A 15,402-nucleotide genomic window follows, 5' to 3' on the forward strand; every position below is an offset into this window, starting at 1 on the left:
ACACTTCATGTTTTTTTTGTTTTGTTTTGTTTTTCGAGACAGGGTTTCTCTGTAGCTTTGGTGCCTGTCCTGGAACTAGCTCTTGTAGACCAGGCTGGCCTCGAACTCCCAGAGATCCGCCTGCCTCTGCCTCCCGAGTGCTGGGATTAAAGGCGTGCGCCACCACTGCCCAGCCACTTCATGTTTTTTATGGTTTTATGAGAAGGGTAGAGATCACAGGCCTAACCAGTAACCTTCTACTTTTTATCATTTCATTTGGTAGAATATTTTAAACTTTTCTGTCTTCTTTTTCTAGGTTCCTATTATTAAATTAACAGATTCTTTTACTGAAGTGAAAGTTGATATCAGCTTTAATGTCCAGAATGGTGTGAGAGCAGCGGACCTCATTAAAGACTTTACCAAGGTCAGAGCCATGACAGTCTGTACAGTGAACCTCTTAGGACACTTAAGTCCGTCTTGGGTGTCTGCCATGCTGTGCTCTGTCCCTTGCTCAGCTCTTACGTGTGCATGCTGCTGACAGTTGACTCGTCTAATTTCTTGTGCTTCCTGTTATGGGCTTAGGAAAGGTTGAGGATAAAGACCACCGCTGTTCTAGATCCTTGGGCTGAGTGACATGACCTGAGATGGTGCTGCATGCTTTGATTCTTGTCAGTTCTTCATCCCAAGTTCATTTTAGGCCCTTCCCTCCCTCAAGAGCCTTTTCTCCTAAATTCTTTGTCAGGAGGTGCCTGTGAGTTTTGTTACTTTACCTTGAAGTAACACTAGTTTGTTTCATTTGGTTCCAAAATAAAGAAGCTGCCAGCATCATCTTAAGAACATCTTATATAGGACTGGAAAGATGGCTCAGCAGTTAAGAGCATTGCCTGCTCTTCCAAAGTTCCTGAGTTCAATTCCCAGCAACTACATGGTGGCTCACAACCATCTGTAATGAGGTCTGGTGCCTGCAGTCATACAAGCCGACAGGATATTGTATACATAATAAATATTTAAAAAGAAGAAGAACATCTTATATATCCAGACCACTGCTGCTATTCCTCAGAGCTGAAGGTGTTGGGATCTCTTCTCTGCACTCACGGCTCTTTAGCAGTTCTCCAGTGCCAGTTATTTCTTTTTTATATTTGAGGCAGGATCTCAAGCTTGTAACCCTTCTTCCTGAGTGCTGGGATCACACTTGTGTCCCACCTTGGCTTCCTGCCTGATGAACCTTGCTTCCCTTTCCTTATCAGGCACACAAGAATGTAGAGGATGGAAAGAGAAAACAGTCTCCTTTGGAGGGTTTATGCATATGTGCATAACTTTCATGAAAAGAAAGTTGAAAATTATTTGCTTAATAACTGACAATGGTCGCAGCCACCAACTCTGGGAATTTCTGTGTTCTCTGCCTGGAACATTAAGAGTTCTTGAGATGTGTGTGAGCTTTCTTATTTGTCAGCTCTGAGAGCCCTGCCCCATCTTCTGTAAAGATGGGGGAAGAGAAGGCTTGGGTGGTGATTCTGTCTGTGGATGATGCAGGCAAGGCTGTTTGTGCTCTGGGCTGATGCAGGATGAATTGAGGTACCTTGCTATGCAGTGGAGAGCCACCTACAGACAATTTCCTCCTGGTTTATGTTTAAACATTTTTAAATGTTTAGGGGCTTTGGCCTGTGTGCTGTTTCTGTTGTCGGTTTACAAGGACTGTCCTGTGATTGTGGTTATATGGTTAGATGGTTAGTGTGTCCAGAGAGCATGTGGCTACAATTATTAAATCACCATGAGGAGAAAGCCTTTCATTACTTAGAAAGGTTACTTTTAAAAATTGAATTTATTAGATATATCTACTAAATTTTATAATGTAAGGACCATTTTATGCCCCTGGTGATTCTTTGGGCTATTATAATTAGGAATTCATTGTAATTTTATTTCTCTTTCAGAAATATCCCGTATTGCCATACTTGGTTTTAGTATTGAAACAATTCTTACTACAGAGGGACCTTAATGAAGTATTTACAGGTGGAATTGGTTCTTACAGTCTCTTTTTAATGGCAGTCAGTTTCCTTCAGGTAAGTTGTATGGGTGTGCTATACCAGTGTACACTGAAAAGACGTTTGGGGAGAAAATTTTAAATCAAAAATTTTTAGAATGCTTCTCTTTAAACTGGATACCTTTGTATAATTACAAATTAGTATTTTAAGTGTTCCTAAGAGGATAAGACTTCTCACTGTGTATAATATCATGCTATGTTTTGATTTTTGTAAGGGAATGCTAATATAATAACAATAACAACCCAAAATACAGGGTTGTCTGCAGCTCAATCGCCTGTCAGACTAGCCAATTAGCAAGTTCTGGATTCAGTGAAAGACCTTATTTCGTAATATAAGACGGAAGGTGATTAAGGAGTCCAGTCAATGTCAACACCAGATCTTTGGCCCCCACATGTATCTGCACTTCCACTTGGACATGGCACTTGAACACATATACAGCGCACACACACACACAATGACACACATAAACAGGCTGGAAGATGGCTCAGTCAGGCCCAAACATGCCATGCAAGCATGAGGATCTAAGTTTGGATCCCTAGAGCTCAGATAAAAGGCTAGAGTTCAGCAGGTGCCTTTGATCCCGCACTGGAGGCAGAGACAAGACGATCCCAGGGGCTTGCTGGCCAGTCAGTCTAGCCCATTAAGTGACCTTCAGGGTCAGTGACAGATCATTTCAAAAAGTGAACTAGAAAAGAGTTAGTGATGATATACTTGCCTACTGTCTATAAAGTCTGGGTTTGATTCCCCAGAACTATCACCCAAAAAATAGGTATGGTGGCTAGGATCTCTGAGATCAAGGCCAGCCTGGTCTATATACTGATTTCCAGGACAGCCAGACCTACATAATAAGATCTTTCCCTCACAAAATCCAAAATAAGTTAGCAAATAAATAGGTATTGTGGACACCTATGTAGGAAAACACCTCTCATCATAATTGCTGTCCTTGATATGCATGTGTACAACACGCACCGTGGAAATAAGAATATTTTTTAAAGCAGTTAGTCATATAATTTCATCTATAATGTTGAGGCCTGGTTTTGCTTGTTTGGCAGTGTTTGCCAGTAGCCAGAGGTTTGTACCCATAGGGCATTGTCTGGTTTCCGTAGCAGTAGCATAGCTATCAACTGGAATTGTAAACCAAATAATAGTGCTCATAGAAGTTAGGCTCTTACTTATATCCCCTTCCTCAAAATACAGAGAAAATTCAAAATAATTTTTCTTTTTTTTTCTGTTTTAGTTACATCCCAGGGAAGATGCTTGCATCCCCAATACAAACTATGGTGTTCTCTTAATAGAGTTTTTTGAATTATATGGACGGCACTTCAATTATTTAAAGACTGGCATCCGGATAAAGGATGGTGGTTCCTATGTGGCCAAAGATGAGGTCCAGAAAAATATGCTTGATGGCTACCGGCCATCAATGCTTTATATTGAAGATCCTTTACAACCAGGTATTGAGATGAGGTGAATGTGTGGACGCCAGAGGGGAAGGCATCATAGCCAGGCAGTAATGTGCATACCTTTAATCCCAGCATGTGGGAGGCAGAGGCAGGTGAATGTCTGTGAGTTTGAGGCTAGCCTGGATGAGTTCTAATTATATTTAACTGTTTTGTTCAAAATATTTTCTTACCATACTCAAATAAACAAATACATGGTGAGGACGGGGAGAACAACACTTTGTTGCAGACTCCCATTAAGTTGGGGGTAGAATTCACTTCACCCCTTTAAAGCTAAGTAGAAGAGGAATCTACTTTGAGGGTGGGTTTGTAATACCTGTGGAGTATTATTCCAGCCAGTGGTCAGCAGGGCTTTAAGGGAGGTAAACCTTAGGCAGCAGTGAGCATGGGCAGAAAGGTTCCAGGAGATTGCTGTTTTATTTATATTCTACAGACTGCTTCTTTCTGATTTTTGTGTAGCCCTTCTGTACTTTCCTAGCTTTGGGAGTGGCTTGAAAGAAGTTACATGTATAGGAAGTATATATATAGCTAATGTAGACAGAGAACAACCAAATAAAAACAAGCAGACAGCACCATTGTTTTCAGTTTAGCTTGGCTCTATTTGAAGAGAGAATAGTGAGCTGTTTCTTTGAATATGTGGTAGGAGAATCCTTGTTGCTAACGTGCATGCAGGCAGCTATTGCTCATCAGCATTTGTTCATATTAACCAGCCAGGCTCACATCTCTCTGTACCCATTTTCTTTAAAGGTAATGATGTTGGAAGGAGTTCCTATGGGGCCATGCAGGTGAAACAGGCCTTTGATTATGCCTATGTGGTATTGAGTCATGCTGTATCACCAATTGCAAAGTACTATCCCAACAACGAAACAGAGAGGTAAACGTCTAGCCCATATCAACCCATTGTGTCAAAAGTGGCTGTCACTTCTTGTCTTCAAATTAATGTACATACTTGTTTTGTTTTTTTTTTAACCCTATGCAGCATATTAGGTAGAATAATTAGAGTGACGGATGAAGTCGCCACATATAGAGATTGGATATCAAAACAGTGGGGCTTGAAGAATAGGTCTGAGCCATCATGCAATGGTGAGTAAGACCTTTTCATTGATGATGGAATGGGTCTTAGGGCTTTTTCTGTGTTGTGTGTTTTTAATGGGAAGAAACGTTTTCCAATCTTTTGCCACTTTTTCAGGAAATGGTGTTCCCTTGATAGTAGATACTCAGCAGTTAGATAAGTGTAATAATAATCTGTCTGAAGAAAATGAAGCCCTTGGAAAATGTAGAAGTAAAGCCTCGGAGTCTCTTAGTAAACACTCTTCAAACTCTTCATCAGGTCCAGTGTCCTCCTCCTCTGCCACACAGTCCAGCTCTAGTGACGTGGTAAGTACGACACACGTGGCCCCACGCTTGGATGCCTTGCCTGCTCTCTGTAGGGTTAGTGTCCTTTCCCAACAGAGAAATTTCAGTAGCTTTTACTCTTGTAAATATAGTGACATCTTTAACCATTACATGATCCATTAACATTACTTGCTTGCTAACCCTTTGTTCCTTGATCAGTTTCAGAGAAGATAGCAGGTATTGTTATCTTCACCCTAGCCTCAGCAGTGCTCATCATGAACTGGATCTAGATTATCTGGTTATTCTTTATGTCTGTTTTAAAGGGAATCCTACTCAAATTCTAAGTTTTATCACCCATACTCAATGTTACCCAGAAATATGATAAGATAGAGAATATCCCAATCAGTCCAGGAGATGCTTCATCACCAGCAGTCCCCAGTCTCACCCCCAGAGGATATCCTTATTTAAAGATTTTCTAACAGTATACTTTTTACATGTAGTTCATAGAAATGTGATCACACAGTATATAATATTTGTAAGGCTTTTGTTTGTTGAGACAGGGTTTCACACTGCGCAGCATAAAACATTCTTTTTTTGTTCATTATGGTGTCATGGGCATTCATGTGCAGGATCTCCCTTTGCCTGTGGATTTTGGAATGGTCCTTTGAGAGGGGAGTGGGTGTTACACTAGATAGCCTACAGCAGGGTCCAGAAGAAGAGAGAATAAGGGACTGAGCTCTAACTGACATGTCAGGGAGGGTGCCAGCATAAAGCAGCCAAGAAGATAGGTGGCACTTAGACAAGCCTCATCATCTTAGACTCTCAGATTGAGTCCCTTAAACTTGTCATCTTGTACCAGGCATGGTGGCACAAGCCTTTAATCCCCGCACTCGAGAGGCAAAGGCAGGCAGATCTCTTGAGTTTGAGGCCAGCCTGGTCTACAAAGCAAGTTCCAAGACAGCCAGAGCCACACAGAGAAACCCTATCTTTAAAAACAACAGCAACAAAAAAAAAAACATCAACAGTGAAAATTGTTATTTTGTGTTTAATTGAAGATCCTGGGGCATGCCTGGGTACTAAGCCCCTCCCTCTTTGTTGTGGTCCTCCATGGTTCTGTAATTTGATCACATAAATAAAAGCTCATGTCAGCTAGGATGGAAGTAGCCCATTCACAATTGTGGTCAGTGAGTGAGCCCATGGTAAATAGGTCACTTCAAATGTTTGGAGAAGGGACTGGGGAAATAACTGTGAGAAAGAGTACTTGCTGTATAAGATAGAGGGTCTTAGTTGGAATACCCAGCATCCACTGAAAACCAGGCATGACTGTGTGTGGCTGCAGCTGTAGCATCAGAGACAAGCTTCTGGTGCAGCTAGAGACTCTGTCTTACAAAGTGGGAAGAGATAGAGTCATCATCCTCTGGTCTCTGTATGCTTGGATGCACACACAGCATTTGAAGGAAAGCCTCCTTAGTTCCCAGATGTGTCTGTTTACACTAGATGGTACTTACTGCCTTTCTGAGTACTGAATATGAAAATCACTAATATATTGCTTTATATAATCCATGTAACTCGTATTAGGATTCTGATGCAACGCCATGCAAAACCCCCAAACAACTGCTCTGCCGTCCACCCACTGGCAGCCGGGTAGGCTCACAGGATGTCCCCTTGGAGGTCTCACAGGCAGCTGGAAAAGTGCAGAGCACCCAAACCACTAACACACCCAACAGCACCAACAAATCACAGGTGAGCGGAATTTGTGTTCATCATTGTTAGTGTTCAGTACCAGATAGTCTCTCAGCATTATTTATAATAGGGACGAATATCCTGTGTTGCAAGGAGCAGGGTCCCTTGTTCTGGCCACCCGGCTAGCTTATACCTGGAATAATCACACAGAAACTGTATTAATTAAAACACTGCTTGGCCATTAGCTCTAACCTCCTATTGGCTAACTCTCACATCTTGATTTGACCCATTTTTATTAATCTCTTCACCACGAGGTTGTGCCTTCCCGGGAAAGATTTAGCATGGTGGCTCCCTGACTCTGCTTTCTTCCTCCCAGAATTCGGTTCTGCCTCCCCGCCAACCCTATCTGCCCTATCACCAGGCCCAAAGCAGTTTCTTTATTAACCAATGAAAGCAACCAAATACAGAAGGACCTCCTACACCAATCCTATCCATTCTTGCTGTAGTTAATAAACTACATTGCTTCTCTCTGTGTCTAGAAACTCCAACAGACTCACACATTCCCATGCCTTTACTAAACACTGCTATTTCACGGGTCTAACTTATCAACACTTGTTAGCATATCCTGATGGACGCAGACAGCTCAGATAGCAGTTGTGTTTATATGAATATAAAACCACATAAACTTATCCCAATTAATTAAAATTTAATTCTGCCCTAAGAAGAATAAGTAATGAAACACAACTGGAAAAAGCTGAAATCATAATGATGCAGGATAGCATGCCTTCAGGTTTTTTTTTTTTTTTTTTTTTTTTTGGTTTTTCGAGACAGGGTTTCTCTGTGGCTTTGGAGCCTGTCCTGGAACTAGCTCTGTAGACCAGGCTGGTCTCGAACTCACAGAGATCCGCCTACCTCTGCCTCCCGAGTACTGGGATTAAAGGCGTGCGCCACCATCGCCCGGCGCCTTCAGGTTTTTGATTTTCCTAAATTTTAAATTCCTGCTCATCGGCTATGGGGACTATGGCCTTGAACATTTCATTTAACCCCTCTGTGCTGCTTGTCTCATCTGCAGGATGGATTTAGTTCTATACCTACCTTATCTATAAAATGATAACAAAAATAGTATGTCTTTAAAATTTCTAATGAATATTATGTTAATTATTACAAAATGTTAAAGCACATGTCATATAGTTAGAATTTCTTACATGTGAACAATGGCTACCATGGTCTTTTAAGATCTTGGTGCCAGCCAACCCCCTTCCCCCTTACAGATTAGACATAAAAAAATTACAGTGGGCTGAAGATGTAGCTGAATATAGAGCAGGCTGGTGAATGGCCTGCGTGGCTGTGCTTGAAGTACACTGGCTTGGAATGTCTACAGCATCCCTAGAAACAGTGTGCCCTTTGTTCATATCTGATACTTGTTGCTTATACCTATCATCAGGTAGCTGGGGGACAGGTTTAGTTGGTTAACGTTAGCTTTGACTTAAACAGGCCACAGAGATACTCTGTTAACTATTTTTGTTGCCTAATAGTATGTTTAATTAGCCATAAGTAATGAATCAGGCAAAGGAAAGAAACATTTTTTGTTTGTTTGTGACAGGGTTTCTCTGTAGTTTTGGGGCCTGTCCCAGAACTAGTTCTCGTAGACCAGGCTGTCCTTGAACTCACAGAGCTACCTGCCTCTGTCTCCTGAGTGCTGGGATTAAAGGCGTGCACCACCACTGCCCAACAGAAAGAAGTTTTTTTTTTTTTTTTAAATATTTATTTATTTATTATGTATACAATATTCTGTTTGCATGTATGTCTCCAGGCCAGAAGAGGGCACCAGACCTCATTACAGATGGTTGTGAGCCACCATGTGGTTGCTGGGAATTGAACTCAGGACCTTTGGAAGAGCAGGCAATGCTCTTAACCGCTGAGCCATCTCTCCAGCCCCCCAGAAGTTTTTGATACTGGTTTCTGGCATAAGTTCTCTCTTCATCCTCAAATGTATTGAGACCCCTGAGAAAAGGCCTCTTGATGGTAGAGATGACTGTCACCCATCATTTTGATTTGACTTACCCAGTCCACTCCACAGCCTTAGTATATGGGCACCAAATGCATCTGAGGAATAGTGACAGGACTGACCAAGGGAAGGTCATTAGGAAATCACAGGGGCTGACATTGGGAACAGAAAAGGAAGGAGCAGCCAGCCACTGTCCCTGACCTGCCTGTAAACTGTGGGTCTGACAACCTATTCTGGTAGTGGTGTGAGTGCTATAGCAAGCTTTCATGTTGTATGCATGCTGTCAGGAAGAGAAGTCGGGGGTCTGTGCTTTAGAGATCTCACCTCCGTTTCCAGCCCCTTAAAGAGTCTGTGGTAGCTGAAAGTACTGGCACACCCCTTTAATCCCAGCACTTGGGAGGTAGAGGCAGGCACCTCTCTGAGAGTTCAAGGTCAGCCAGCTGGCAGTTCTACACACAGCCAGGGTGATGGGGAGACTGTCTCGTATTGGCTGCATGAGGTGGGGGTGGAAGGATCTGTGGTAGGTGGTGTGCATGCCCCTGAATTGAGGTTTGCCCGTGGAAAGCTGCTGCATTTCTCACTGCTCTCTTCTTCTGCAGCATGGATCAGCAAGGCTCTTCCGCTCTTCCAGCAAAGGATTTCAAGGTACAGCCCAAACAAGCCATGGTTCCTTGATGACGAGCAAACAGCATCAAGGCAAATCCAATACTCAGTATTACCATGGCAAAAAGAGGAAACACAAGAGGGACGCGCCCCTCTCAGACCTTTGTAGATAGTCGGCGCTGTGCGACGGACTGTCTTCTGTGTGCAATGATCTCGTGCTCAGGACAGTCGCACAGGGACTCCTGGGACGGCAGGAGCCTCACACTGTTCAGACGTTGATTTAGCAACTGCGTTTTTTCCCAGCTCGCCACGGAATGGATCATGAAGATTGACAACTGCAAAAACAAAAAGCAAGCAAAAGGGGGAAAAAGGCTGCTTATTTGATAAGTCATGTGCTACAACAGGGTCATTTTAAGATTTAAAGCTTGAATGTAAAATAAATATATTTCTCATTGGCTTTATGCAGAGTTATAGGGACTAGGACTCAGTGTGGGGAGGGTGATAGGAACAAAAAGCAGTTTCAAGGAGATGGGTGGGAAGGCCAACAAGAGCATCTCATAGGAAGTCAGACTCCAAGAGGGAAAGTGATTTGTGCATGTTTTTTTAAAAATAATTTTGCATATATTTGCCATTTTATTGTGTGTATATATAGAAGACCATATAGGAAATTGATATTTGTAATAGTGGATTTGTTAATACTTTTTACATAACATTACTGTTTGAATTGTAAACAGATTTTTTCTCAGGATTAGTTTGAAGAATAATCTGAATTGTCATTCTAACTCACATGCAGGGAAGTGATTAGCTCTGTTCTTTGGTTTGTTTTCCTCGGCATTGAAATGACTTCATTGAACCCGTGTGACCTGCTGCGAAATTCTTTCCTCTCTAAAGAAAAGGTTTATGGTGGCAAATGATGTTTATTTTATTTTGTAAAAAAGAGAAAAATGTACTGTGTACTTTGTGTATACACTGAACATCCTCTAGTCATCTCTGAGAATCCGCTCAGCTGTCCTCTGCAGTGCTGCTGTCGTCTTGGGCGCTGGGCAGCAGCAGGACTGTGTGTGTGTTTCCTTCGCAGTCTCTTTCCCTCCCTTCTCTTCCTCCTAGGAAACAAAAGGCACCCTGGGCCTGGGCTGTTCCTGTCAGTGCGACCTCTAGCTCCACAGACCTCGCATGCTGGCTCCTCTGACCCTGTGTGCTATGTGCTTGTGGTGTCATCTCTCATTCTTTTTAAGTTCATGCTTACTATTGTGGGAGAGAGTAACTGTAAACAGCTTTAATTAAATCACACTTATAAAAAAACTATTTTCTTATACTCCACTTTATGCTTTTGGTATTGTCGATCTTTAAAAATTAAATGGTCTTTGATAATGGATCGATTTTTGTATTGCCTTATTAAGACCAAATACTTCTGTCATCCCATTCTTTCTCCTCTCTGTTAATGGAATTGCTGTCTTTAATTAAACTATGTAAACACTGGCTTGTTTTAATCACCCTGTAACTTTTGGCTGTGGTCAGCTTTGAGTGCAAACGTATACTCCTGTTACTCATTGCCTGCTGGGTCCGAGACTCTGGTGGGATATTTAACATGATGGATTACATGCACTCATCATCAAAGTGGTTTTTGGAGGTGAAAGCCCTCATTGTCTAGCATCAGTGTGTGTGTGGCTCTGTTCAGTATGGCCATTTCCGAGATGAGATTCCTTTATATGTGTATGTGTGAAGTACTGTTGGCTTTTAGAGATTTCTTTTATATACACTTATGAAATACTGAAGACCAATCAGACCATTAATGGACACTTAGTGCAACTTTCTGTAACAAGAATAATGCTATAAAGTAAGACCAAAACTGGTGTCATTGCTGAAATTAACAATTTTCAATATGTTCATATTTTAATTTACAATGGGAAAATGTGTTCCACAACTGGAAACTCACAGTACATTGTAAACTGTGGAGGATTTTAAATGTGATAGCATTTTGACTGTTTTAAATTTTAGAGTCACATTTTATTCTGATCAGAATTTTTATCAAGATGTTGAAGTTTTGTTGTTTTGAAACTAGTTTGTCATAACATTGTGTGCATAATCACAGTATTTATTTTGTAGGGCTTGTGAATGTGTAGACTTATGTTTACTGCTAAGGGAACAATTATTTATAAAATAATATTAAATCCAGTATTAGCTGCCTATTTCAGACACTTAACACCTGCAGAGATCTGTGTTACATTTACCACACTGAAGTTTTTTTAAAGAGTCACCCTCATTGTTGAAAGTAAATGTACTCTTAGGGTGGGAATATTAGTGTCCAATAAGCATGTGATTATATTAAGGTGGTGGTAGCGGGAAGATAATCTTGATTCCATTGGGAATCTTAGGTTTTCGTAAATTTATTGGGAAAATAGTTTTTCCTGTACTGCTGACGTTTCTTTTTGGTAAACAGTATCTTTCTAAAAGAAAAAGCATGAAGGAGAATTGAGGTGTGTATACATTTCCTCAGATGGCCAGCATTGTATTCGTGAATACTGTGTATCTGGAATGAACAGCATGGAAGCTGTTCATTTTTCAATCTGAAGTAAAATACTTTCAAGAACTTTTAGTTTGCCTGCTCATTTGTTTTGTTCATTTTATCTTTGCATTTGATTCCCATTTGTCTCTTGAATTTGAATACTTTTGATGAAGATTTTGTAGCAATCTCAGAAATGTATCTTAATCATTCTGGTTGGTCCTTCCATGCCCATGGATTGTTAGTGGCGTTCTTTGACATTCTTAGGGGTAAATTTTACAAATACTGCCTCCCTGCAGTGACATTTCTCTGGTGGTCATATTTGAGTGCCTGTCAAAAGGAACATTTAAATACCACTCTGTAGCCGTGCTGGGGAGGGGGGGGGTGGCGGCGAGGTATCCACAGGGAACCCCAGTGCTTTGGGTCAATTGATACTGCAAGTTCCTTTTTCACTGGCGTTACATGTGCCCAGGATGGTCCCTGGTCTTCAGCATCTTTTGTTTGAAGATTCTACACTTAGTCTTCAAATCTAGCTTTCATCTATAGGATCTTCAACTTTAAAAATATTTCTAGAGGATTATATTATATGAGTACCTGCGTGAATTTATGTGTACCCTGTAAGTTCAGGAGCCCACAGAGACCAGAAGAACATGTTGGATGATGCCCTGGAGCTAGAGTGAACCATCATGTGGGTGCTAGGAACTGAATATGGGTCTCCTCTTTTCACTGCTGAGTCATTTTTCTAGTCCTAGATTTTGGGTTCATGTGTGTTCTCTCTCGTCTTAAGCAGTTGACCACAATATATATTTTATATTGGTTCAGCTTGAGGGTATCTTAACCTTAGTTTAAATTAGGAGCCTCTTCACATTTAGGTTGTTGGATTCATCCCAGATATTCCTGGATAATGCCCATGGTTCATGGTTATGTGTTATGGTTCCAGGGGTTGGCGTTAGCTAAGACAGGCTGTAGTCCAGCTGTTCTCAAACGGGAGCTCTTCCTGCCCCCGCCTCCCAGGTGCTAGCAGGAAAGGCGTAGGCTGGCTCTCTGTTTGGGAAGGGCATCTTGAATGAACTCTGCTCTGGAGTTGTCAGTCTCCTTTGATCTCTTCCCATTCCATCCTGTGTGATGAGTGGGGGTTGTGTACATGGATCTTTGGGGCTAGTGCTTGGGACTTTGAGAAAGACGAGAGTCAGAAGAAAGGTGGAACTGGGCAGCACCGGCCCCTGCTGCTGTGACCTGTGTTCACTGGCTCTCCTTCCAGATGTGTGGGGATATACTGAAAGAGTGCTGTCTAGAGATTACCACCATGCTCTGGTTCTGGGTTATTGTGGTTCTGGACTTGTTGGTGAGCTGTTTTGAACTGCCCAGTTCTTTCATCCTGTTTATTTGGTCATTGTGTGTTGCCCAGAAATGAAGAATGTTCATAGACAATTGGTTCTTCTACAATTAACTTTAAGAATAAGCTATTAGATGTCCCTGGTTTCACTGGTAGGTACTGAAATAACATGGTGATCTCCAAGTCCATGACATGTTTTGGGACAGCTTTGATCAGGCTGGCCTCAAACTCAAAAAGATCTGCCTGCCTCTGCTTCTCAGGTGCTGGGTAAGGCTTGAAACAGTCCTTTTGGTTTTGGTTTTGGAGACAGGGTTTTTCTGTGTAGCTCTGGCTGTTCCGGAACTCTGTAGACCAGGTTGGCCTTGAACTCAGAGGCCTCCTGCCTCGGCCTCCCAGTGCTGGGATGAAAGGTTTGCACCACCACTGCCTGGCTACTGAAGCACTTTGTAATAAGAAAGCAACATCCACAGGGAGGAGCTTGTGAGCCAAGGCTTCTGTAAAGCTGCAGTAAGTTTGAGCAGGCTTGTTAGATGTTGCAGCCACTGTTGAAATGCCCGTCAAGTAGCAGCTAGCCAGTGGAGCGCTGAGAAGACAGTGCTCGTGGGAGCAGGCTTCCTTGGGAGTATCGCCATCTTGCCTCGTGTGAACCTCAAGAGCTCCAGAGTCGTTTCCTGCCCTTTTGTCAGAGTGTTCTTGGAGCAAATGCTGAAGCACACACTCGAGGATGCCCTTCGGTGTTTCTCTCCCGGCTTAGGCCTAACACAGTTTCCATGGAAGCCTGCTAAGACCTCCTGGTTATTTAACTCCTTACCTGGTTCGCTCTAATCAGAGGTTTACTGTTTTTGAGTATGTGTTTGGCCTTGACATCCAGTTAAGTGTTGTCTTACTGAGTTTGCTGTGATCCCTAGTCTAAAAGATGGGTGTTGCGTGAGAGAGAGAGAGACAGACAGACAGAGAGAGAGATGGCAGCAACTGGCTGCCCTGGTTAGGCTCAATTATGGCCTTGACTTTGGGGGATAGAGCAGGGGGGTATTTTCTGAGCTTGCGATTGCAGTGGAGTTGTCTATGGGTAGCTGGTAGTTTTATCTTTACATTTCAATTATTTTAAAAGGGGAAATGGGTTTTTATACTTTGAGCCAGACTTACATTTCCATTCAGTTTCTGTCACTCCCTTGGCTCTGTGTTTCTGCTGCTTGATGGAGAAGGTCTCTGTTAGAGAATCTGGAAGACCTTGTTATAAATATTCCTGTGGAGATGGTGGGGCTCATAATAGTTGCTCTGAGGTAGGAATGGGAGGGCCAGAGAAGCATACTGCAGCTAGTACTCACTGGGGTATAGAGCTTGTCTTCTAGAGTTCAGTACCCAATCCTGGGTTGTCAGCCTTTTTCTTAAAGTGCAAACTGCGCTACTCCTTTGGTCCTAGATCAGTTCAACCTTTTTATTTTTTTATGTTTTTTAAAAAATGATTTATTATGTATAGTATTCTGTCTGCATGTGTGTCTACACATCAGAGGAGGGCACCAGATCTCATTACAGGTGGTTGTGAGCCACCATGTGGTTGCTGGAAATGGAACTCAGGACCTCTGCAAGAGCAGCCAGTGCTCTTAACCACTGAGTTATCTCTCCAGCCCAGTCTACCCTTTTACATGGAGCAGCAGTTGATTGTGAAACTTGGTTTCTAAACCTGGCCTCTGGCTTTTTTTATATATATTTATTTATGTATATGAGTGCATGTACAATTTTATACCAGAAGATGGCATCACATCCCACCATAGGTGGTTGTGAGCCCACATGTGGTTGCTGGGAATTGAACTCAGGACCTCTGGAAGAGCAGCCACTGTTCTTAACCTCTGAGCCATCTCTCCAGTCCTTCTCTGGCTTTTAAGATTCCCTCTGTTACATTACACTGAAGTTTTCAAGTCATTGAAAGTCCAGCAATTCTGCGACGCTCCACATTTTACAGACTGCTAAGAAGTGTGGCTTCTGTATGCATTGTTAAAGGGGGAAGGATGTGTAGTGGCCAATCTTGTTTCTGGACATAAGAGTGGGAAAGGGCACTGGCATCAACATTTTTCTCGGGTAGCATATCCTATAGACAGATGCTTAGAAGTCTGGTGAAGTTGGTTTGTGTCTAACCAGCTTTCTGTTTATTTTCTTCTCTGCTAGCATTGCCTTCAGTGTTAAGCAACGCAGATGCCCATGAGGTGCTGGAGGTCTGAGTGTTCAACTCTCCATTCTTGTCTAGTTACCGCTGCAGAGGCACTAAGGAGATTACCAGAAAGAGATTTGATACAAATGCTTTATGAAATCTCGACATTTCCTGAGGCCATGTGACTGGGCACCAGTGATGGAAACTGAGTGGATGTCACAGCTGGAAGCTTTCTTTTTTTAAGCTCACAGTGTCTTCAAAGATGTCCGTTGTTTACCTTGAAAGTTTATAAATTGCACTTGTATGC

At 42.3% G+C, this 15,402-nt stretch overlaps 1 protein-coding gene across 4 annotated transcripts in view; it reads left to right on the top strand.

The window, feature by feature from the left end:
• Window positions 1–11,703, top strand: part of Tent4b (terminal nucleotidyltransferase 4B) — a 49,016-nt gene extending 37,313 nt beyond the window's left edge. For 2 of the 4 annotated variants that reach the window (XM_075976817.1, XM_075976818.1), the window contains 8 exons: window positions 296–403; window positions 1,911–2,039; window positions 3,259–3,472; window positions 4,226–4,352; window positions 4,458–4,561; window positions 4,809–4,855; window positions 6,392–6,556; window positions 9,104–11,703. In XM_075976817.1, coding sequence (XP_075832932.1) covers window positions 296–403; window positions 1,911–2,039; window positions 3,259–3,472; window positions 4,226–4,352; window positions 4,458–4,561; window positions 4,809–4,855; window positions 6,392–6,556; window positions 9,104–9,280 — 1,071 coding nt within the window. In that variant the 3' untranslated portion in view covers window positions 9,281–11,703. Of the gene's footprint in view, window positions 1–295; window positions 404–1,910; window positions 2,040–3,258; window positions 3,473–4,225; window positions 4,353–4,457; window positions 4,562–4,667; window positions 4,856–6,391; window positions 6,557–9,103 lie in introns of all 4 variants that reach the window. The other 2 variants (XM_075976816.1, XM_075976819.1) reach the window with 1 other exon arrangement.
• The last annotated feature ends 3,699 nt before the right edge of the window (window positions 11,704–15,402 follow it).

This window comes from Microtus pennsylvanicus, chromosome 6 (genome assembly GCF_037038515.1).
Source record: "Microtus pennsylvanicus isolate mMicPen1 chromosome 6, mMicPen1.hap1, whole genome shotgun sequence".
In the NCBI taxonomy this organism is placed as follows: Eukaryota; Metazoa; Chordata; class Mammalia; order Rodentia; family Cricetidae; genus Microtus; species Microtus pennsylvanicus.